The 25641-nt window shown below is 32.0% G+C and overlaps 1 protein-coding gene across 2 annotated transcripts in view; it reads left to right on the top strand.

Annotated features, from left to right (window-relative positions):
- LOC145935903 (receptor-type guanylate cyclase Gyc76C) overlaps window positions 1-25641 on the top strand; it is a 101911-nt gene that overhangs the window by 29329 nt on the left and 46941 nt on the right. The window contains exons 2-3 of one of the 2 annotated variants that reach the window (XM_083037680.1): window positions 341-456; window positions 18936-19365. In XM_083037680.1, coding sequence (XP_082893806.1) covers window positions 18979-19365 — 387 coding nt within the window. In that variant the 5' untranslated portion in view covers window positions 341-456; window positions 18936-18978. Of the gene's footprint in view, window positions 1-340; window positions 457-18935; window positions 19366-24452; window positions 24583-25641 lie in introns of those variants that run through there. The other variant, XM_083037681.1, reaches the window with a different exon arrangement.

Below are 25641 nucleotides of genomic sequence, written 5' to 3'. Positions count from 1 at the left end.
AAATTTCTATTTACAGATATATTTAAAATAGACTTTTATAATGATATTTTTTTCTAGTATATATACTTTTTTTAATAAAAAAAAAAATAGAAAAGATAATTAGTCTGTGTATTTTCTCATAATAAATACAACGCAATTTATAAATAGAGATTCAAAGACAAAAAATAGTTGACATACATACTTTGCGTCATACAGTGACGTAGTAAAAAACGTATAAACATATTTCTTGTATAATTATTTTATGTTTTTGCTGTTATTTTTAATCAGTTTTGTAATATATTCAGTTAATATATTGCATGTAATGTTTCTATAATTATTATTTAATTGATACATCTTTCAGGTGGCTTGACGTCCAGACTGAAACTGCGAAGCGTACAGATTGGCAGCATTATGCTTGCAACGTAGCATCAAAACTTCGACCATCTTCTTCTTGAATCGCACTGCGATGTTGTTTAGGTAAGTTTGCATCTCCTATTCATTACTAGACGTTACACATATACACACAGATATTATATTTCTTTATTCATCGATTTTTAAATTGTAATTTAATGATAAAAAATGTGTTGATAATTTTATTTTTATAAATATAAGTTCACGGTCACTTATATTGATACTCAAGATTTGAAATTATTTTATTAATGACAGATGTCATTTTTCATGATTAAAGGCAAAAGTAAGATGAGAAATTAATGAAAGGAAGGAAATATTTTTTAAGTGCGAATTATTTTTGTAACATTCATTTGCAATATGCACTTTTCGTTCGTGTAGATGAATAGGACGTGCATGATATGCAGATCATGTTCGTATATATTATACATATATGTACGTGGAACTTTGATTCGAGGACTTGTGCAAATCATGCCTATTAACAGCCACTGAAACAAAAATACAACAATTATGCACATTCATGACACGTAGCCGCGAAAGCGTGAGACTCGAATCAGAGCTTGAGCAATCAGTTTCTAATCAACGTGTATCTTTTTTAACAAAATAGAATTAATATAACATAGCTTTATAAATTGCTAGAAATTAGGTGACATGAGAATATATAATAATTATATAAGTTCACGCAGCGTTTTAATTTGTTCTGTAAATATTTTTTAAATTATTTTTCAGCAGGTTTTCAAAGATTTATAGTTTTATATGCGTTCTAGAAAAGAGTTTTATCTCTCTTTTAAAAACAAAAAAAAACGTTGATTAAAATAGAATAATTACAAACAAATTTATATAAGTAATGAGGTGAAACGCTGATTAATTTTCGATAGTTATATTTCTTTTAAAACAGTTCTTGTATATAGTTCTGAGCATATTTTTGCATTTTCTAAAAATATTCTAATTAGCAATGTTAAGTAATTTTTTCATTAATAAAAATGTTATTCACTATTTTTTGCATATTTATATAAATGCTGATCGATCTTCAAGAAGTCCATTTATTCTAAAACAGTTCTCGTATATTGAACATATCTTTTTTATTTTCTAAAGAGTTTTAACAATATAAGCACTATTAAAATATTTTTTAAAGAATATTTTCACCTGTGAATGATATACGTATAAATACGAAAATGAGGCGCTGATCGATTTTCGGTTAGTACTCTTTAAAAAAATGCTCAGAACTATACGTTAATTATTTCAGAACAATAAACAAAACTTTCGAAAATCAATGAACATTTTATCTGGACATTCATACATTTGCTCGTGACTGTTTTTTATTTTAATTGATGTTTTTTGCTTTTAAAAGGTAGAATTTTTTCTAAAATCATTAATGTAAACTAACGTAAAACTATAAAATTTTGAAAGTTTAACGAGAAATAATAAAGAAAATCTCGCAGAATAAAGTGAGACACTGCATTTCAGAACTTTGCATCTTGTCAGTCTGTCTTGAGATATATTTTTTAATTTGGTTTTTATCGGCCAAATTATTTTCTTAAATTACCCAAACCCTATAAAACTGTCGAAAATGAAAACAAAGTTTTCAATTTATGAGTCTTCACAAAATCATACGTACACATATATTCACGCACATGACAGTTTCATATATACAGATTAGATTATTTTTTTTATTATTTGAAAGCAAGAAAGAATATGTTGTATCTTGTTAAATTTGGTACGGCAAAAATCAATAATTCAGTAATAATCGGAATAATTCAGTTGATCCAGACTCTGTTGTATCTTATTGTTAGAGGCGTCGACAATGGGCAGCACTGCCCGACGTCGCTGCAATTAATGCGAACGCGCTATTTAATATCGGCGCGCGAGGAACGTCTCGCAGCAGATATTATAAATACGTGTTATCGCCGGCGTACTATTTTAATGTGTTATCTCCGTCCACGTCCGCCACGGAACCACAAACGCCCGCCCGCTCGGCTCGATTTCTGCGCGTCTCTTCGGTGAACTGAATGCACTATGTAGCGCATCTCTTCGCTGCATACGATGCAATAACGTATTTCATGAAAAGAATCGTGCATAAGATGCAAACGCTGTTGCATTATAAGCTACGTTTCGCATTACATCGCGTCAGATATTGTATAATTTAATTTGAAAATTAAGAACGAGGGGTGTCTCACTCATCAAAAATTTGTACATGTATTGCGAATTACCGAGAATTCTAAATAATGCGTGTAATTCTTTTTTTTTAATAAAATACAATATTTAAATATTAGTACTGTTTAATTTAGTAAGAAAAAATTAGAATGATTATAAGAAGAAATGTTAAGAAAAATTAATTTATGAGATATTATTGTAAATCATGTAGTACCAATGTATTATGCAAAAAATTTAAAATTAATACTTTTTTTTTAAAATTAATATTGCAAATATTTAGTTGGAACACATCTAAATTAAAATATTATATTATACTAAAGATATAACAAAAAGTTACGTGTTCCCAATTATAAGGTAAAAAAAATGTCTTGTTTTAAACTTCGTAATTAAAAAATTCAGAAATTTTTAAAAATCAACTTATAAAAACCATTTTTAATAAAAATTTCTTTTATATAAACTTGAACGCACACAAAATACAAATAAAATTAGATTAAATCTGAACAAATTAAATATCAAATATTAATGATTTCATAAATTATAATATTTAGTAAAATATATATTAAAAAACTGTCATAACATCATTTTTACTTTTTAAGACGTTTTAATCTTGTCTGGGTTATTATTGTTTTATGCTTGTAAATCAATGCGAAATAATGCAAAGTATTATAATGCGTAATTCGAGAAAAAAAATGTACATGTTTGCGACAGTGAGACACCCTTCGATTAAGAATAAAATTATGTTCAATAAATTCGAACGATAACATTCTCATACGTGATACAAGATTCTTTCTCTAAATTATAGATTTAATTTATTATTCATATATGATATATTTAATGTTTTTTTTTTACAATTAATCTTTTTCTGAATAAATCTTTTGTTTATTCAGAATTTATTATTTTATTATACATATGTACCTATTACAAAACAATTATAATTTTTTGTTTATTAATATACGAAATATTGAATAACAATTTTTAAGCTATTACTTTTATTAAATAAATATTTGATTTTAACTTTATTTTGATTAAAAATATTATTTCGTCAGTATTTTTCTATTGAAATAATCAATAATATTTTATATAGAAAGATATATGTGTATATGAAATTTCTTTTACTAAATTGCAGAAAAATATTAGTTCTACTCTTTTAATCTTTGAATACATTTTTTGTTACATATGACAAAAAAATGTTTCCTTACGCTTGACGTAAATAATGCTTTCGTGTCGTTATTTATGAACTGTCCTGTTTCTTAATTATCCAATTTGTCATGTAATTTAAATTTATTTGACTTTTGATGAGAAATATTAAAACTTAATAGTCACTAATATTTCTCAACGCTCTATTTTACTTCGTGTATGGCCTGTCCGTAATAACAGATTGCCGGGATAATCGAATAAACATCGTTATTATGCTACGCAGTGAACAATTCCTGGTTGTTGTATCAAAAGTGTCATGGAATTCTGCCAAATCCCCGAAAGAGAGCGGACATTCAAACGTGTGCGGCGCGATTAATTCGTATGAATATTCCGAAGTTCGCACAAGTACACTCTCAATTATCGCGTTATAAACGAGATTAAGAAAACATTGCTCGATCGCGGCTACTGTTTTCATTGGAAATCCGCCAACTATCTCCTGAAAACACAAATTCTAGGTCTTTGATTTGCCAAGTCGGCGCATGTTGATGAAAACAACCGCGGAGATTTCAAGTTTGTTGATTAATTACCGAAATACAGACGCCTATAATATCAGGATATCATTAAAATTATATTTTAACATTGTTATAGCTTTACACAGTTGAAAAATTTGTGTTAAATTTAACAAATATCACATGTCCCAAACGGTCCACAGAAATTTTTGTGTTAATTTAACATAATACGGATATGTTAAATGGTGACACGAATATTGTGTTAATATTTTAACATAAAATAAATGCAAACTTCAAGTAAACTAAAAATAAATTTTGTGTTAAATTAACATAGTTTTAAAGTAAAAATTAACTAAAAAAATTGTTAATTTTACATTTTATCATCCCCACTTATATTTTATAAAGTAAAATAAACATTTTTTTCTGTAAACTTTAACAGATAAATATTGTCACTAATAATACCGAACATATTTATTGTGTAAAATTAAAAGTAAATACACATTGTGTTATTTTTACACTTTTTTTTCAGTTATTTTAATAATTTAACATTTGAGTTCAATTAACACAACAGCAATATGTTAATTTAACACATGCATGTGTTAAATATTTAACATAAAAATTTTAACGGGGACCGTTTTTAACAAGAAAACACAATTTTTCCAACTGTGTACGTAATTTTTAAAAAATTTTTGTTTATACTTTTTTCTATGCGTCAACATTGTGCACGTGAAATTGAACACAAATTTAAATTCTTGTTTCACACGAAGCGCAATGTACTTAGTGGCAGTATATCACTGTAGTAAATGTAAATGTAAATGTTTAGATGGAGACACGAGACAATGTATTTCTATTTGTCACGGCATCTCGTGTAAAAGAGAACTTAATGCATATTCGTACGATAATTGATTAATCCCACATTGTACTTGCAAACGGCGCTCGTTCATTGACTGCGTTTTTATGACACTCCTTGTGTATATGTTCTCCTCCTCCGGCTTCGATCACTTGTTTCATATAAGCCGTCAAGTACATTGACACTGTTTCTATCATTAGACGCTCATTAAACAGTCGACGAAAGCATAGGCATGTAAAGGTAATAGTAAATAACTATGAATACTGTGTGTGTGTGTGTGTATATGTGTATATGTCATATTCAAGCAACACATTTTCTTCAGACGATAGTAAAACGTAATATACTAAGCTTAGGCATATTGAATCTTTGCAAAAAAGATCGGGATTTGTTTAGTTATAATTCAAATAATAAGGCATGTCGCACTTTGATTAAAATTACTTTCTTTAAAATATATCCTGTCTTTATTATATATAAAGGAGATTTTTTTTTCTAACATTAGACATGGTAATTTTTTTTTTAATTAAAATAATGATACAAGATTACAGATTCAATATAAGAAATACTAAAAGTTAGTAAGTTAACAGTTGGATACATCACACATGTTTATACATCCAGTAATTAAAGTGGCAAAATTGCTATTTAGATTAAGATGTGTCGAGAAATCGACTATATGCGCAACGTAGAGCAGGTGTTATTAAGTGGCACGGTAAATTAATACGAAACGTAAAGTCATTAATTAATGCCGTAGGCGTGTACACGCCAAGGCGAGATATTAATATTAATATTGCTCTAAAGCTCTCTAATTAAAGTGACCTGTGAGTAACTGTTGAAGCAAAGTCGTAAGTATCTCGCGTAATTTACATGCGATGTCGCCGCCTTTATACTGGATACGCGTATGCCTTTAGGCTAAACGTAATTTTCATCGCGTATTTATTTGCTAATATGTACGCAATCTGTGTAATTTTATGATTATTGGATTTAACTCGGAATGTGCGGAAAAGCAACTGTAAGATTACCGCAACATTAGAACTGACGGTGGATATTATCGTCGGCTGAAGTAAAACGAAATTAAAACGCGTTGTGTGATGACAAATAGATTGGTATGAATATTAAATATAAATATTATCGATATGTGCAAAAAAGAGGGGAAAAAAAAGAAAATAAAATATTCACGCGATAATGAAACATAATAGATAAATAAATTCATAAAAAATCAAATTATAAATTAATTATCGGATAATCTTTGCATTATTAAGAACTATTTTAAGTTTTATACACAGAGAGAATTTTCTCTTAGAAATTACCCTGAAAATCATGGTAATTGTGGGACAATATGGTATAGAGAATTTTATGAGAATTTTTCTAAAGAATTTTATGAGAATTTCTCTAAATAATATTTATCACGATAAAAATAATAATATTTATTACAATAAAATATAAAATACGTTTGATTAATCTTACTATGCAGTTTAGTAAAATTAATCAAACGTATTTTATATTTTATTGTGATAGATATTATTATTTTTTTATTGTGATAAATATTAATCAGAGAAATTCTCATAAAATTCTTTCCATACCATATTGTCCAACGATTACCATGATTTTCAGGGTAAATTCTAAGAGAAAATTCTCTCTGTGTATATGTATATATTACAGTTATAACAAATAAATTAATAAATGATGACCTCAATCTTAAAATGTTAAAATGTACAAATTCTTCAATTTTTTAAGGCTCCTGGCTCCTTGCCGACCATGTCGAAATCGTGACGTCAGAGGCGAGAAAACACACGCTAAAATTTCTTAGATGCCATTTCGAAATAAAAATATATTTCGATGAAACAGCACTTCAGATGGCTTTAGCACACTCTTAAAAAACCCCCGAAAACTATCCTTTCCCCTTTATAATCAATCAACAGCTGTAAAATGTAATATTATGAAGCCCAGTCCATCTGGTCTTTGCACATGCGCAGTCATTCCGCATGTCAAAGTCTGATATCTCGATCATTTTACAGATGTTGATTGATTATAAAGGGAAAAGGATAGTTTTCGGGGTTTTTTAAGAGTGTGCTAAAGCCATCTGAAGTGCTGTTTAATCGAAATATCTTTTCATTAAAAAATGGCATCTAAGAATTTTCAGCGTGTGCTTTCTCGCTTCTGACGTCACAATCCAATATGGCCGCGGTGAGCATCCGCAGGAGCCTTAAAAATTATTAAAAGCATGTTTCAAATGAAAGAAAAATTTACTAATTAAATAAATTTTTAATATAATTGTTATAACCTGCTAACATATTTTTCAAGTATATTTCTCGTCGGAAATCATAAAATTAAAAAAAATTCTTCATAAAAATCCGCTTAAGGGTTTTCACGTAATATTATATAACAATTGGACAATAGAAGCGTAATGTAATACGGATACGTTTCGATGAACTTGGATACGTTTCGTTGATTTCAAGATCTAACGTGTGCGAATCATTGTGACTGCCGAATGCTGGTAATATAAGTGATGAGTGTACACCCAGGTGTCGCGTGGTGATGACCAATTGTAGCCACACCCGGGTATTAGGTTTGCAGCAGTAACGCGAGATATTATATCGGCACAAAGCACATCGATGCGAAGAGCGCAGTCGCGATAATAACAAGATCCACGTGCGCGCATCTCTTGTACTGCACATCCGCATATCGTTCTACAATCATTGCCTTGTAACGCAATCCACACCGCCACATTAGCACATATGTTTATGCATATCACGTGTACAAAACATACCGTTAGAAGTGCGAATGTATTTCGAGATTGCATACACTTTGTCGATGCGATGCCCGTTAACCGGTCCGTTTACAAACGCAAACAACGAAGATACGAACACGAATGGCAAACACAATTTCTTTCTTCCATTAGGTATAATTATTGTTATTGCAATTTGCATAGAATGTTTTTTTTTTTTTTTTTTTCTTTGTCAAATCATGTTCTAACACGAAGATTAAAAAAAAGACGTAATTGAATGCTTTGCACCAATTGCTATATATAATCAGGATTGATTCGGCGTTTTCATTTGAGTATATTTGGATTCACGGTCTATAGAGAAAAGAATTCCAAGGAGAAAGAGCAGATTTATCGCTGTTTAACTAAACGATATGCACCGCGAGTATTGACCCTGGATTGCGTAAACGCACGTCGGACGCCTTCCAGTTTCCTCGCGATTTGATTTTTCCCCGTCGATTTCGTTTTAATGCAAACAAATATTGCGAACGAAGACGAAAATGCTTTATCGTCTGTGAGATAATAAAACGGTGGATAGTATTACGAGACATATGTCCTTAGGATTATTTATCAATTTAACGAATCATCCTATATATTAAAGAAATTAATTTTCATAATATTTAATGTGTCACACATGATTTTAATAGCTAAAATGTTAATTATATCAATAGGAGTGAAACACGTAAAAAAATGATTCTTTTTCGGGATCTTGAAAAATATATGTGTTAAGTCTCGATTGAATAACTGTATTTTAAACGATGCAAATGTGAAAGAACATATAAAAACACAATAACATGGATCTTTCGTGTGAATTTATTTCGTATGAATGACATTTATTCAAAAATATTCAAACATACAATACACAGATGTGAGATACAATACATAGATGTGAGAAATGCGATACACAGATGATATTTTTAGATATCTTTTTTTAGGATTCCCTATGATTGTTTGGAATATTTTTCGATGCAGATATGTGTTGTGTAAATCTTATTTTGTATTTTTCAATTGGCCTTACATAACATGCAATGAATGAATCATGCTCTGAATCTACATTATAATACAGTCTACACACTTTGTTGTGAATTTGGCACCCTACTTTTAATAAATTTAGTTTTCGATATAGGAAATGTATATAGTATTTTGTTTGTAATTGTCTGTAACAATAATTTTATTTGTAATCAAAGCCACAAAAATTGTAGCATTTTGAACAAATGATTGTCACTATTTAAGATGAAAAAGGAACCGCTAATATATCTTTATTCAGAATCGTTCGTAGTTATTTATAATAAGTTTTCGTTCTGTAGTTGAATTGTTTAAAATTTATGGTGTATTTTTGCAATTGACGAAAAACAGGGCCACTATAAACAAAAGGAAAATTATTACAAACAATTCTAATAAATCCAAACAATAATGACAAGGCCAATACGAGCCTTTAAGCATTGATGCACGTGTCACAAAGTACTTACATTTCTTGTAGCATATCTCTCGCTCACCGTAAGAGACCAATCCTTGTAATAAATAAAATACTTGCTTTCGACCTTTACTCAGATCTTCCTCAGTCAAAGGTAGAAAGTCTAGTTGGTTGCAGAGATAGACTTCTACAGAGAGTGAGAGGTATACTACGAGAAGTACTTTTTAGCATCAGTGTAGAAGCTAGTAGTATTGATCTTATTATTGCTTGAATTTGTTCTGAGATAACCAAACATTACTTCCTCTTTCTGTATATTTTTTATTTGAATTCTAAAAACGTGGCAGATTCGACATATTTTTAAAATTGACATTAAAGTTGTATTGTTAAGCTATTCTTAATATATGATAACCTTGAACGATTCAACTACAAATTCCGAATTAAAATATAGCAATGGGTTTTTTTTCTTTTTTTTTTTCTTTCGTTAAAGTTAAATGATAGTCTTTTTTTTAAATGCTATATTTCTTTGTAACTTTGACTACGAACAAAATAAATATCTATAAACACGGCACTATATATATTTTTATATTGAAAACTTACTTTATTAAACGTACAGTTTACATAAGTACAATCTTACTTGTGCTTACATGAGGTATAATTATATGTAATAAAGTAGTGGTTTTATTCAATAAAAATCGACAATATGGTATGGAAAGAATTTTATGAGAATTTCTCTGATTAATTATTACAATAAAAATGATAATATCTATCACAATAAAATATAAAATATATTTGATTAATTTTACTAAACTGCATGGTAAAATTAATCAAACATGTTTTATATTTTAACGTGTAGATATTATAATTATTATTTTTATTGTGATAAATATTAATCAGAGAAATTCTCATAAAATTCTTTCCATATACCATATTGTCCCACGATTACCATGATTTTCAGGGTAAATTTTAAGAGAAAATTCTTTCAGTGTAGAAATAATTTAACTCGAATGAGCTGACAAAAAGGTAACGGCATTGACAAATACGATGAAATACTGACAAATATGCCTCAAACAGTGTTATTTTTAGCTTCTTATCAGCTTGTATTTGCTTCGTATATCAATTACGTCTTTTGCAGACTTATTTAATTTATACCGTTATTAATAGAAAAGTGCTTTATCACGATGGCTTGTTTTGTTCATCATTAAATCTTTATTGCTATACAGTATTCTACATTAAAAATCATATATCGCAATTTCGATTAATCTACATTTTTCCATTAATCGACATTTCTATCGTGAAAAATGAAGTTTGAATGACAATTAAATGGTTGATTTATCGTAAATTTGTCGTTTTATCTTCGAATTTATTGCTTTTATCCAAAAATAAAAATTAATAAATGATTTTTTATAGATTTTATAGATTTTATAGATAACACAGAAACCACTATAATTACATAAATACAATACAAAAATAAAGTAAGAAGTTAATATATAATAATATTAGCTTTTTAGTCAAATTGATTCTTGAACAAATTGCTATCGAAATATCTTAATTCTGACTATTGTTTATAAAATAAATTCAAAAAAATAATTGAAAGTATTCCAATTCTCTCCCATATATTGCTAAGAGTAAACCATGTTAATGCCATTAATTTTTTGCTTCTAATTTTTTTGATATTACAATATTTTATTTAAATTATTTGTTTTCGAGATATACTATAAACGTGTTGAATGACTATGCTAGCTTGTTATATAAAAATAAAACATATTAAAATAAATTAACTGTTTTTTTAATTTTAGCATTAAAACATTTTTTGAAGTAATTGCTTCATGAGTTTATATCATTCCAAAATTTATTAGTATTTAGAATATTTTATATACATTATATACATATTACACAATCAACAATCATATAAAATCACTACTGTGAAGATAAATAAACAATTAATTTTACAAATAAATGTAACAGATTAACAATTTTAAATTGTTCATTCTATCATGTCGTTTGCTTCTTCTTTTTTATCTTTTGTGTATTTTCCATGACATTTATACGACACTCACAAACACGGTTAATTGCTATCCCGCGCGCATTAATCATCAGAATGGCGATCGTGCAACACTTTACCTTTACATAATACTCGATGCAAAATTTATTTTTTATTGCGACTGGAAACTTGCGCAATTCGATCAAACAAATCACATAAAACATACATTTCAACAAATGATCGATGTATAATATCGAATTTATAATACGTGATTGATAAATATTAAAATATAAAGTTAACACCAATTGTATTTATTAATTTATTAATTAAACACAATGACACTCGATCAATTCGTTTTGTGTTCACGATGTTTTTTTAATAATTAAGATATTTGAAAATCGGCGATTTTATCCTGCGCGATAATATGCAAGTTCATTATTAATTAAGATGCGGTATTTTTTCGCGAAAATAGAAGACTCACATTGTCTAACAATTTTTTAATAGTTTAAAGAGAATGATTATTATTTCTTATTCAGCGCGTGTTCTTTATATAATCCTCATTACGAATTTTGCGAATAGCAAAAGCTTTATTAATAATTTTACTTATAGCGCGCTATTGTTTACATTCGGCGGACTCATCATTTGTACCGGTGATTCCAGATTCGAGTTATGCAGCACGTCAAGTTACATATATATAGGGAAGTGGATACAAACACAGTTGAAAAATTTGTGTTAAATTTAACAAATATCACATGTCCTAAACGGTCCACAGAAATTTTTGTGTTAATTTAACATAATACGGATATGTTAAATCATGACACGAATATTGTGTTAATATTTTAACAAAATAAATGCAAACTTCAAGTAAATTTAAAATAAATTTTGTGTTAAATTAACATAATTTTAACGTAAAAATTAACTAAAAAAATTGTTAATTTTACATTTTATCGTCCCCACTTGTATTATAAAGTAAAATAAACATTTTTTTCTGTAAATTTTAACAGATAAATCTTGTCACTAATAATACCGAACATATTTATTGTGTAAAATTAAAAGTAAATACACATTGTGTTATTTTTACACTTTTTTTCAGTTATTTTAATAATTAACATTTGAGTTCAATTAACATAACAGAAATATGTTGATTTAACACATGCATGTTTTAAATATTTAACACAAAAATTTTAACGGGGACCGTTTTTAACAAAAAAACAAGTTTTCCAACTGTGAACACAAGCCTGGATACAAACAATGCCGAACAGTCACATGTACGCGGCTTTTGCTTGTATTTGTATCTTCCACTACACTTGCGCATCTCGAATCTGATGGCATCGATGATTCGCACGAGGATTCGTACGGAAAGATTCGTGAATCGTCGTATTATTCCTCGGTGTACGATTGCCAAGTATTACATTCAGTATTATACACAAGTATTATAAGAGATATTAAACGGTCATTTCCTATGAATAATTAAAGACTGTCAAACAGCGCGATTAATTTTCGAGTCTCACGAATTCGTTGAGCAAATCTATAGCTTCATATAATTTTTTTTTCGTCGCAATATAAAATAATGTGCGCATTAAGTACTACGTAAAGTGTCGCACGATCATTGTATTCTAATTAGTGTTAGCGCGATCGTATCTAACTGTATTTTCATGAGTCTCGTGTGAGCGAAGGATAAATAAGAGCAGTGTAACAGAAGAGGGGTATCAAACAATGGAACATCATTTAGCATGTTTGTATGTTGTTATGTTTCAATAGTAAATAATTTGGGAAACAGTTTAATAAAATCGAAGATGCAATTAATCATATTAACATAGTTTGCTCTTGTAGTTTTCGATTATTTCTTGAACATTTTGCGAACAATAAATTTGAATCTCAAAATATCTCAGTAGCAATTAATTTGGAAATATTTTGATATCTGATAATGTTAATTTCTTAGTTTTGTGATCATTTTATTGTTATATAATTATAATATAATTTTTTGTGTTTATTAACATATATCTAAATTTAATATTTTTGAAATCTATTTGCAGTGTATATCTTTCAGCAATCAATTGTTTTTTTTCCTTTTTTTTATGATTTACTTAGAAGTGTTTTTCAGAATTGAAGATGTTAGTTTAATGCTAACATAAATCGCAGTATTTGTTATTTTTAATATAATTTTTCTGTTAGTTGGGGGGTAATAACGATAAATTCGGAATTAAAATAGTAGATAATAAATAGTATTGCAATAAATTAGCACTACATTTAATTATAGCATACATTCAAATTTGATTTTTCATGATGGAATCGCAAAGTTCTTACGACGATCAAAATTCCTTTTATGAAGTACTTAGCTAACTTGTACGGCAAGTATCAAAATGATTGTGTGATATCGATAAAAGACTCTAAAAATTTCCGTCGATTTTAATAAAAATCTTATTTTGAAATGACGCGAACAGGTGCGACTTTCGTTGTATGTTTGACAGAGATCGCATAATATTCCATTGCTATTTTTAAAACGTAATATGCGGGACACACATAAATTATCGACGTTATCGCCATAAAACAAATATGTGCTTTTTTGACAAAATCGTTTCGAGATATACGATCTCTCTCTAACTCACAAACATAGGTGTGACGCCTTTTAGACATTTTGTGTCCTCTCGATCGCAGACATTAACCACGTAGCACTTACATTGTTTTTTGGGGGATCAAAATTATTATCTTTCTTATGTAAATTTTACAACTAAGAATAAGGATTGTTGTATCTTGTGTGGCAAATATTTGTTGTAATATCTATTTTTTACGAATTTTGCGCAAAGAAAATCTAAAAAGTGAGAGAAAAATAAAATGGAAATTTTAGAAGAGTGATAAAATAATTTTGAATTATTCATATAATCGTCCGACGTCTGCAACAAGAGATTTCCGTCGTATCACGTAATGTTCTTTATACGGTAAATAAGATACACATACGCAGATACATTCTCTAAAGCATTCTAATTAACTAACGATATATTAAACAAATAACTAGGTATTAACACTTTTTTCTGCGCAGATTATTTGCAATATACTGTCGCATATTCTCTTACGTCATTTTCTCGATTTCTTCGAAAGAAAAACGTGACTGCTCTCTTTTTATAGTTGTTTTAATTTACATCCTAATATCATTTGAGCAAGTATTAATTAAAAATAATAGACAGTAAATAAATACTGAATAGAATTGCATTTTGAAAATTATTACAGCTATTTATAGATTGATAGATATCGAATAATAAAAAATGTATTTATTTTATGTTATATATATTTTTTAAATTTGTAATAAATTGCATCGGGTAACAACATAATATATTTACCGATTGAATTGTCAACGTGCACAAAATTGCCTAATGACAGCTATAACTGTCGATCAGATGTTATTTGTATATTATAGCAAAAATACAAAAACTTTACAAATATTTACAACCCGAAAATCAATGAGTTATGAACAATTTTTAAACAATGTTATCTCTTTCACAAAATTCTCCATTTGTCACATTATGTATCGAGTTTCATAATGCTTTACAAGATTATCAAAGAAACAATTGAATTTTTCGCGATTTTCTCATAATTTGCGCATCGCTGAAAAGAAAACGCAAAATAAAAAGTAATAATTCGACGACGTGCAAGTATGACATATATGCAGCGGGTATAAAGTATGAGCGGATCACGTCGAGGGGTTAAGTATGGAGCGGCCGTAGCATTAGGTCCCTTTAAATATCCCTTTTGTCAACTCACGACCGGGCGTCAAATAAATCCGGGTTTCGTGACTCTCTCGGCCGTAATAATTAAAGCTTTATGCGAGTCGGAAGTCGGCGAATAGAAAGGCACGCGCGCTTCCTCCCTTGGTGAACGACACCGTGCACCATGACAGGCGGACGGCTTTATTGTTGCTAAAGCCGTTGCGAGCTAGTCCGAGCTCACCTTAGGGGGTTACGTAATCACAACAGGTGTCTCTTTCTCTCTTTCGTTTTTTCCCTCCCCACCTTTACGGCCACGTGTTCCATCTCTCGCACCCATGTTTCGCGGCGATTTAACACGTAATCGTGTTTGGCGACGTCGAGTCTTGCGTCCGGAATAACCTGATGACAATTCTCACGGCGATCATTGAACAGATTGCGTACTCGCACAGATGTTTTCTTATCGGTCACCGTTACAGTGTAAATGTTGCAAGTTATCTTCCTGTATTTTTCCTCTGGAAATTATTGTTGCCGAAAGTAAAGTCGCTACACAGAGAGAATTTTCTCTTAGAATTTAAATCTGAAACCTGAAAAACATGGTAATCGTGGGACAATATGGTATGGAAAGAATTTTATGAGAATATCTCTGATTAATATTTATCACAATAAAAATAATAATTTATATCTACACGTTAAAATATAAAACATGTTTGGTTAATTTTACCATGCAGTTTAGTAAAATTAATCAAATATATTTTATATTTCATTGTGATAGATACTATTATTTTTATTGTGATAAATATTAATCAGAGAAATTCTCATAAAATTCTTACCACGATTACCATGATTTTCAGGGTAAATTCTAAGAGAAAATTCTCTCCGTGTATAAAATTCTTGCCGGCATAAATAACGTGTAAATTTAAATATACGTCTTGTCGCAATTACGGCCTCTTAAACTATTTTATGTAAATTATAAAATTTTTAATTAAAGAAAAAGAATACAGAAGGAAATATATATAATATCGATATTGTATGATGTGTGATTGACAAAGTCATTCATAAATAATGTATAAAGATTCGTGCCGTAATATAGTAAGTATGATAGTCGTGAGCTCGCTGTTTCCATTGACCAAGAAAATAAATTCGATTGATTTACGAGACAGCGGAAGGGAAGTCGCAGTCATTTTACGCGCGTGATCGCAATACGTTTATTCTCACGTGTATTCGCTTACTTGTATTGCAACAATGATGTCACTGATATAAAATTCCTTTGGGACTCCTCGCGACATCCGGCTTATGCGATATAAATTTTCTTTACGGCCAATTGCCTTTCTCGATCTGAATGAGAACGGTATAAACTGAATGTAAAAATGTCTGTAAAAAAGTATACACATATGTAAATCAGTTCGATTTGTGTACTTGGCGCGGTTAATATTATTTTTAAAGTATCTATTATTAGCTGAGTACTACAGATGGCATATACGATGATGATTCACGCGAATAAATGTGACCTCGCGATAAATGCATTGAAGCAGGAAGATATATATTATTGTCACAACTGCAGCACACACCAACCACAACCGGTTTCGCGATTGCGATTGTAACCACGGAAATTGTAACGCTACGTATCCTTATACACATACGCGTATTCGGTGTAAGGTCGATGTGATTTATATTCAACAGGTTTAAAATATAGATAACGTTTGCAAATATTAAATCAATCTTTCAAGCAGATCAAGCTCGATTTTCTATTTATAGCTATTCATATGGATATTTATATATGGCAAATTTTTACAGCTAATTCTACTAAAACTTTAAATTGAATTTTTTTGTTTAATATTTTCTTACGCGCATATGCTTACTTTATCAAATCAAATATTTTTAATCTGTTTTTGTTTAAATGTTATTGCCTAATAAATAATTTCAACGAATGATATAGATAGATGAATATCAGCAACAATCGCTTTTTTCATCATTATAGTTTATTCGACTAATTTTAAATCATATGCGCCTAAAACGATTATTTAATTGAGATCATTTTCAATTCCTTAATCTCGCATCTCGACTGCATACTTAATATGATCAATTACATGGAAAGAATTTTTCGTTATTTTATCGCAAAAATTTATTACAAATTTTATCATGTTTGGTAATAAGCCGAGAATTATCATGCTGCATGTTAAAATTATCATGAGCTATTAAGCCAGATTAGTGCAGCATTGTAAAATGTATATAAAATATCTTATATGTTTATTACTTTTTTGGCATTTATTCTATTTAAAACATTTTAAATAAATTTTTAACATATTTTAAATTATTGAAATTTTACTATACATACACAGAGAGAATTTTCTCTTAGAATTTATCCTGAAAATCATGGTAATCATTGGACAATGTGGAAAGAGAATTTTATGAGAATTTCTCTAATTAATATTTATCACAATATAAAATATTAATATCTATCACAATAAAATATAAAATATGTTTGATTAATTTTATTAAAATAGAGAGAAAAATTTCATAATGAAAAACTATGTTAAAAAACTTAAGATTCTTTAAGTATTTTAAAATAGAACAGATGCCAAAAAAGTGATAAACATATAAAATATTTTATATATAAATTTTACAATGCAGCATAATATTTTCAATTTAGCTTAAACGGTCATGATAATTTTAACATGCAGCCTAGTAATTTTCGGTTTATTACCAAACATGATAAAATTTCGAGAGGTGTCTCACTCATCAAAAATTTGTACATGTATTGCGAATTACCGAGAATTCTAAGTAATTCCATGTAATATACCGTATAATTCTAAGTAATGCGACGAAATGCGTGTAATTATGTTTTTTAATTTAGTAAGAAAAATGTAATTAGAATGATTATAAAAAGAAATGTCAAGAAAAATTAATTTATTAGATATTATAAATCATATAGTACCAATGTATTATGCAAAAAATTTTAAATTAATATTCTTTCAAAATTAATATTGCAAATATTTAGTCGGAACACCTAAATTAAAATTATATTATAATTAAGATTATAATTAATATAGTATAATTAATATAACAAAAAGTTACGCATTCTCAGTTATAAATTTTAAAAAATGTCTCATTTTAAACTTTGTGATTAAAAAATTCAGAAATTTCTAAAAATCAATTTAAAAAACATTTTTAATAAAAATTTCTTTTATATAAAGTTGAACACACAAAATACAAATAAAATTAGATAAGATCTGAACAAAATAAATATCAAATATTAATGATTTCATAAATTATAGTATTTAATAAAATATAATTTAAAAAACGTCATAACAACATTATCTTTACTTTTTAAGACATTTTAATCTTTTCTGGGTTATTATTGTTTTATGCTTGTAAATCAATGCGAAGTAATGCGTAATTCCAGAAAAAATGTATATATTATGTATTGCGATAGTGAGACACCCCTCGTAAAATTTGTAGTGAATTTTGCGGTAAAATATATAACGAAAAATTCTCTCCGTATATATTTTAATAAAATTAATCAAACGTTTTATATTTTATTGCAGTAGATATTAATATTTCTTTATTGCGGTAGATGTTAATCAGAGAAACTCTTCGAAACCATGTTGTTCCATGTTGTACCATGTTGTACCATGTTGTCCCACACAGAGAGAATTTTCTCTTAGAATTTACTCTGAAAATTATGATAATCTTGGGACAATATGGTATGGAAAGAATTTTATGCGAATTTCTCTGATTAATATTTATCACAATAAAAATAATATCTATCACAATAAAAAATATAAAATATGTTTGATTAATTTTACTATGCAGTTTAGTAAAATTAATCAAACATACAATTTTATATTTTATTGTGATAAATATTATTACTTTTTTTGTGATAAATATTAATCAGAGAAATTCTCATAAAATTCTCAATTCTTCATTTTCAGAGTAAATTCTAAGAGAAAATTCTCTCCGTGTATCTTTTTATTTATATACATTTTTCTTTTTCTCGCCATACATACTTTCTTAACAAGGAGGAACTTTTTAATGTTCCAGGTAAGCGGGTGGGAGGCGCTGCTGACCGGTGGCGGCGGCGGCCATGCGCCCCGGCCCGCCAGCACAGCCGAGCCGCCGCAGGTCTCCCCGTCGCCAGCATCCGCACCAGCAGCAGCTCCATCGGGAGCGCGAGCGCAAGCAGCGGCAGGAGCATCCTGGTCCATCGCATCTGCCGCGCGTCAACGGTCCGCGCGCCCTCCTGGTACTGCTGCTACTGGCCAGCAGCCCCCTGGTCCTGGGTCAGGCTCAGGAGTCGCCGGTCCAGTACAAACAGATGCCCGCCTCTCATCAAAATCTGTGGTCGGGGGGCAACAACACGGCGGCCCAGCCGCTCAACTTGACCATCGGCTACCTCACCGCCATCAAGGGCGGCCTCAAGGATCGTCAGGGTCTCGCCATCTCCGGCGCTCTGTCCATGGCTCTCGACGAGGTAAGACTTGGTATTTTTTTTGTTTTGTTTTTCCCCCTCGCACTTTGGATGCTCTCGAAGAGCTATCTCGAGTAAAGTAGAGCGAGGGCGAGATGAGCGAAGGCGATTGCAAAGGCGCACAATATTGTCGGAAGAAAAAAAAAGAGAAGATGGAATCCATTACTCTTTGACGTCTTCTTTTCTCCCTCTATTCTCGCTCGTATTGTGCTTCATTCTTCAGGTAAAGTGTGAAATATGCGCGACTCGGATGTTATTATTATATCGGAGGAGAATGACGAAATTGTGTTACGCCGATTGTGCGTAATCGATCGTACTTCGTAAAAGGTTTGAAAGCGTTTTAAGAGCGGATTCTATTGATATATGTTGTACGCTGGTATAATCAGCAGCCGCGTTTCTCGGAATACAGGAACCACCGTCTGCCTTCTTACCACACCAAGTTGTTTACTCGCTCATCATTTGCGATCATGCGTATAGTAATAGCATCTTGTATTCTGCCATTAACCACCGACGCTCCAACCGTGGAAGGCCGACACGTGGAAACGCGATTGATGAGACTTAAAATTATAGATTCTAGACGAGGATTTTAAGGAAAGTCAAGATAGCATTATATCTCAATGAAACGCTGTAAAGTTGGGCGAAAATTAGGCGAGAGTGATCAGAATCATATATATATATATAATTATTACGATACCTTTCTTTATCTCACTCTTTCACACGATTAATTATTTTTTAGATTAGGTATTTCTTAGATAATTACTCAGAAAATAGAGAGAATATTAAGATGTTTTCGAATCTAAATAGCATTTTTTTAAAAATCTCGCGAAAATATCCGCGTAAATTTCGAGATTAACGTTATTTAGGACGATAACTGAATTTTTATAATATGCTTACGCACTATAAAGTAGCTTGATAAGTGCGTACACAATAACATAAAAATATCAAATAAATCAGTATCTCTAAAGTCGTACGGCGCGATAAGCAAATGCAAACGAATGGGCAAGCTTATTTCAGTTTGCATCGAAAAGTTAATCGCCGCTAAGAAGCCTCTGCATATACATATATATACATTCTCCCCTACGGATGAATTCTTTAATTCCCGCGTCGAAGAGGGGGATCAAGACCAGTCGATGATCCTCTCTCTCGAAGATCCGTTCCGAATCTTCTTCGATTACCCAACTAACGACAACACAACGGCCACAATATCCAATGTTTTTTTTTTTTTCCCCCGATTCTGCCGTATTGCTGCCGCTCGCTCAGGTCGGCCGTCCCGCTCCAAAAGCCTCGATAATTCATTCGGCGGATCCCCTATCTCTCTCCCCTTCCCCCTCCTGGGTCTCCCGCGCGTATCCATGGGGGACCGTGAGACCGTTTTCGCCCGGGCGTGTTGCACGCCGGTTAAAGAGGAAGTAAAAAGAGAAAGGTACGCGTGGCTGCCGCGAGGGCAGAAGTGACCCGGCGATTCCTCTCGGAACGACGAGGGGGAGAAGGGGCCGAAGAGATGCCCCTACGAGGGTTTAAAAATACAAGACCGGCGTTATTCGCCGGTCCGCCCACGCGTGCCGACAAAACGGCGCTCTCTCGCGCGAGAACCGTGAGAAGAATTCGCTCGCGAGTTCGGGAACCCACCTCTTTCTCTCCTCCCGTTACAGGCCTCCCCTTCTCTCTTCCCTTCCTTTTCCTTCCCAGCCATCTCCAGCCCCCTCTTCCTTGTCCTCTCGCCGCATTTTTTTTTTCTTCTTCCCAAACCTGATGCCTGCACTCTTGCAACCTGCGACCGCATGTGAGGGATCTTCGAAGGGGAGGAAAAGGAAGATGAAGGAAGCTATGGAGGAAAGGGAGAAGGAGGGCAGAGAACCGTGTGAATCGTCGAAATGAGCATCGATCTTATCACGACACGCGATATCCGGGTGTACATGAAAATATAAGGCGGCGTTATCCTTGGAGATTAATTGCCACTTCGATCGTAACAGGGAGTGTAAAGATCGATAGCGCATCGGAGGTTAAACTCTCCCCTCGAATATCTCTCCTTTCGATTCTCCTTATCTCATCGAGCGAGCATTTATTATTTACTCTCTGCTCCTTCTTTGGTTTCCAAAATTAGCGTGTAATTATTATACGTAAAGATCGTTTAGCGATTTTTTTTCAGAAACGCGAATGGCTTTGTATATTCTTCAGAGTATTTTAAGGATAATTATTTTTCGAGCAAAGCCCGTAATTGCTGACTAGACTAGAGAGTTCTGAAAATGACCGTAATTTAGAGACAAAGCGATCGACAGCGCAGCGAGCGAAAGTATGGATCTCTTATAAGAGTGGAGAACGCACGTGTGCATATTTAGAATAATCCGAGGGGTGTCTCACTGTCGCATACATGTACATTTTTTCTGGAATTCCGCATTATTTCGCATTGATTTACAAGCATAAAACAATAATAACTCAGATTAAAACGCCTTAAAAAGTGAAAATGATGTTATGACGTTTTTTAAATATATGTATATTTTACTAAATATTATAATTTATGAAATCATTAATATTTGTATTTTGTGTGTTCAAGTTTATATAAAAGAAATTTTTATTAAAAATGGTTTTTTAAGTTGATTTTTAAAATTTCTGAATTTTTTAATCACGAAGTTAAAAATAAAACATTTTTTTTTAACTTATAACTTTGGGAACACGTAACTTTTTGTTATATCTTTATTATAATATAATATTTTAATTTAGGTGTTCCAACTAAATATTTGCAATATTAATTTTAAAAAAATATTAATTTAAAATTATTTTGCATAATACATTGGTACTATATGATTTACAATAATATCTCATAAAATTTTTCTTAACAATTCTTTTTATAATCATTCTAATTACATTTTTCTTACTAAATTAAACAGTACTAATATTTAAAATATTTAAATATTGTATTTTATTTAAAAAAAAGAATTACACGCATTCCGTCGCATTACTTATAGAATTATACGGCGCATTACATGGAATTACTTAATTCGCAATACATGTACAAATTTTTGATGAGCGAGACATCCCTCGATTCAAACAAATAGTTATGGGGCCATTAAATCAAATTAAACCAAAATGTCGCAGGACAAAATGAGATGTTGCGGTGTCTCATTTTGCTCTGAGACATTTTCTTATATTTAATGGCCAGATTTATTTGTTTAGACTATCAAGAATTAGAGAACTATTGAAAATAAAGAGTCAAAATCCTTACTTATTTATAAGTTTCCACGAAATGAATACATGTACAAATTTTTGATGAGTGAGACACCCCTCGGAATAATGGGTGTGTGAAGTTGGCTATCATAGTTCTGTTAAGAGTTCTGAGTTATTTAGAACCATAGGAAGAGTTGTTGATAATTTTTAGAAATAGTTCCGGTCATTACGATAACGAAAATCAGTTTTAAAAAATAGGGGTGCCAACTTCAGATTTTTTTACACATCGAGTTCCAATAGTTTTGAGTAGAGTTTTAAGGTTCTTTTAAATAGTTATATAGTTCCTGATTATTTTTTGAAAGAGTTGTGCAATTTTTAGATAAAAAAACGTACCTTCAATATCGAAGATATTTCTAAAATATCTTCGATATTGAAAGTATGTTTTTTTATCTCTATAAAAATTGCAAAACTCTTTCAAAAAATAATCAGGAACTATGTAACTATTAAACTATTTAAATTTACTCACCTCACGGTTGCTCCTTTGTTGCCCGATGCCTCCCCGGGCCTCCTTCTCGTACAAGTTTCGAAACACTTGCACTCGCGTTACTTTTTTTCGTTCGCGACGCGCGGCGACGCCCGGGTTTTAGCTACCACAATCTTCGACGCGTTTCGGTAAAACGCGAGACTCGCGAGAGCTTATTCGCGCGCGAATAAAACCGAAGCTCCATTTTCGCGTCGCCGCTTTTTCCAAGACCCACTTTTCGCAGGGGCTTATCGAACGAAGATGATCAAGAGAGCGACTTGGCCGTGACGCACTCAAGTCGCCGAAGAACGCAAGCGAGACGAATATTGAGCGAGATTCACGGCCGACGAGATCAATCTCGCGCGTGCGACGCGATCGGATTTATACGATAATTAACCACCAAGGCAAGAAGCGCGCGACCGTTGATCACGAAGAATCGAAGAAGACTGGAGGTTTTTTTTTTTTTTTTTTTTTTTTTTTTTTTTTTTTTTTTTTTCCCTTTGATCATATATACATCCAAGATAGTGGACGTTGGCAACAAGAGCCATCTGGTCCTTGGACTCGGTATTACATAGTATCTTATGCTAAATTGGAAATTCTATTGTAGAACGTACATATATGAATTCTCTTCGTATTAGGGACTGACTTTAACTTATAAATTACATAATGTGACTAAGAATCTCATGTTGTTGAGGTAATCGGTATTATCGTTCTCTTAGTATTGTCTGATTATTATTATTATTATATCTCACAAGCTATAAAAAAGGACTGGAGGTGGAGCTATAGATTGGCACTGCCAGGTTCGGAACGCTCAACGACCAACGACACCTCGCGACAAGTCATAGTGGTGGGGCATTGTAGGGCTCGCGACGCAACGTACGTGCGAGGTTCGGCGAATCACGTCGCGACTACATACCCCCATCAGGTCGTAGTGGTGGGGGTATGTAGTCGCGACGTGATTCGCCGAGCTCCCACGTCGCAACCTCTACATACCCCCACCACTACGACGTGGCGCGCGTGTCGCTGCGCGTTCCGAACCTGGCAGTGCCAGTCTAGCTCCACCTTCAGTGCTCTTCTTCTATTGTACGTGATCGACGGTCGCGCGCTTCTTGCCGCTCCGCGAAAGGACGAGTGTATTAATTAGCGTCTTTGGTGGTTAATTATCGTATAAATCCGATCGCGTCGCACGCGTGAAATTGATCTCGTCGATCGTGAATCTCGCTCAATGTTCGTCTCGCTGCATCCTTCGGCGACTTGAGTGCATCGCGGCCAAGTCGCTCTCTTGATCGTCTTCGTTCGATAAGCCCCTGCGAAAAGTGGGTCTTGGAAAAAGCGGCGACGCGAAAAAGGAGCTTCGGTTTTATTCGCGCGCGAATAAGCTCTCGCGAGTCTTACCGAAACGCAGTCAAAGATTGCGATAGCTAAAACCCGGGCGTCGCGAACGAAAATAAGTAACGCGAGTGCAAGTGTTTCGAAACTTGTACGAGAAGGCGGCCCGGGGGGGCATCGGGCAACAAAGGAGCAACCGTGAGGTGAGTAAATTTAAATCGTTTAATAGTTAGATTTAGATATTTTAGAAATATCTTCGATATTGAAGGTACGTTTTTTTATCTAAAAATTGCACAACTCTTTCAAAAAATAATCAGGAACTATATAACTATTTAAAAGAACCTTAAAACTCTGCTCAAAACTATTGGAACTCGATGTGTAAAAAAATCTGAAGTTGGCATCCCTGATTTTTGAAACTGATTTTCGTTATCGTAACGACCGGAACTATTTCTAAAAATCAGAACTCTTAACAGAACTATGATAGCGTAACATAGGGGTGCCAACTTCACACACCCCGGAATAATCATCTATATATTCGTTGGGGGAAGGGGGGGGGGGTGAAAAAAAAAGAAATAAAGTCTTTAACTGGCGCGCTGGTGTTTCCGCGCTCCGCGAATGAAATTTCTCTTTCAGCAGTTCGATGCACCGCACGCAGTTGCAGCGCGATAAACGCATAATGACTCTCCTCACTGCGATGCATGCCCGCGCATTCAGCGAGTCGAAAGGTGCAGGAAACGAGCTTTGCGGCCGTTTATTTATATCCTCCGATATGCCACGCAAGAGTAAGCATCGCGATCGCAATGTCGGCCTCTGTGTTCGCGGCTAGGATAAAGCTTGATTCACAAATGCGCGTTCTCCAGCATCGTTGCCGACATATGTATATATGTATATATATATGTGTACGATGCGATACCGAGAGCATCTTGTTCTCAACAAGAGACCTCGCACATCATAGGGCTTATTTTATTTTAGCGAGTCGACATTATCGGTTATCGACCCCTTAATGACGCAAATTGTTACACTACGAAACCGATGATAATTTAAGTTCACTCAGTTTATTATTGTTCTAGATAACAATTTGTTGCGGTAAGTCGACTATACGTGCTTGATATCGTATCAATATTACACGAATATTAGATGAATATTAATATTATAAATAAGAAAATAAAATTTAACATTTTTGTTTGCATTATATAAAAATGGCCAGATTTCTTATGCCGATAGATTATAGTGATTGAGCTATCTCTCTTGAGATTGGAAAA

Source organism: Prenolepis imparis, unplaced genomic scaffold (genome assembly GCF_030444845.1).
Source record: "Prenolepis imparis isolate NDT839.2.m4 unplaced genomic scaffold, iyPreImpa1.0 SCAF_5, whole genome shotgun sequence".
NCBI classification, from domain to species: domain Eukaryota; kingdom Metazoa; phylum Arthropoda; class Insecta; order Hymenoptera; family Formicidae; genus Prenolepis; species Prenolepis imparis.
Note: the sequence above shows the minus strand (reverse complement) of the source record. Positions and strands in the feature narration are given on the sequence as shown.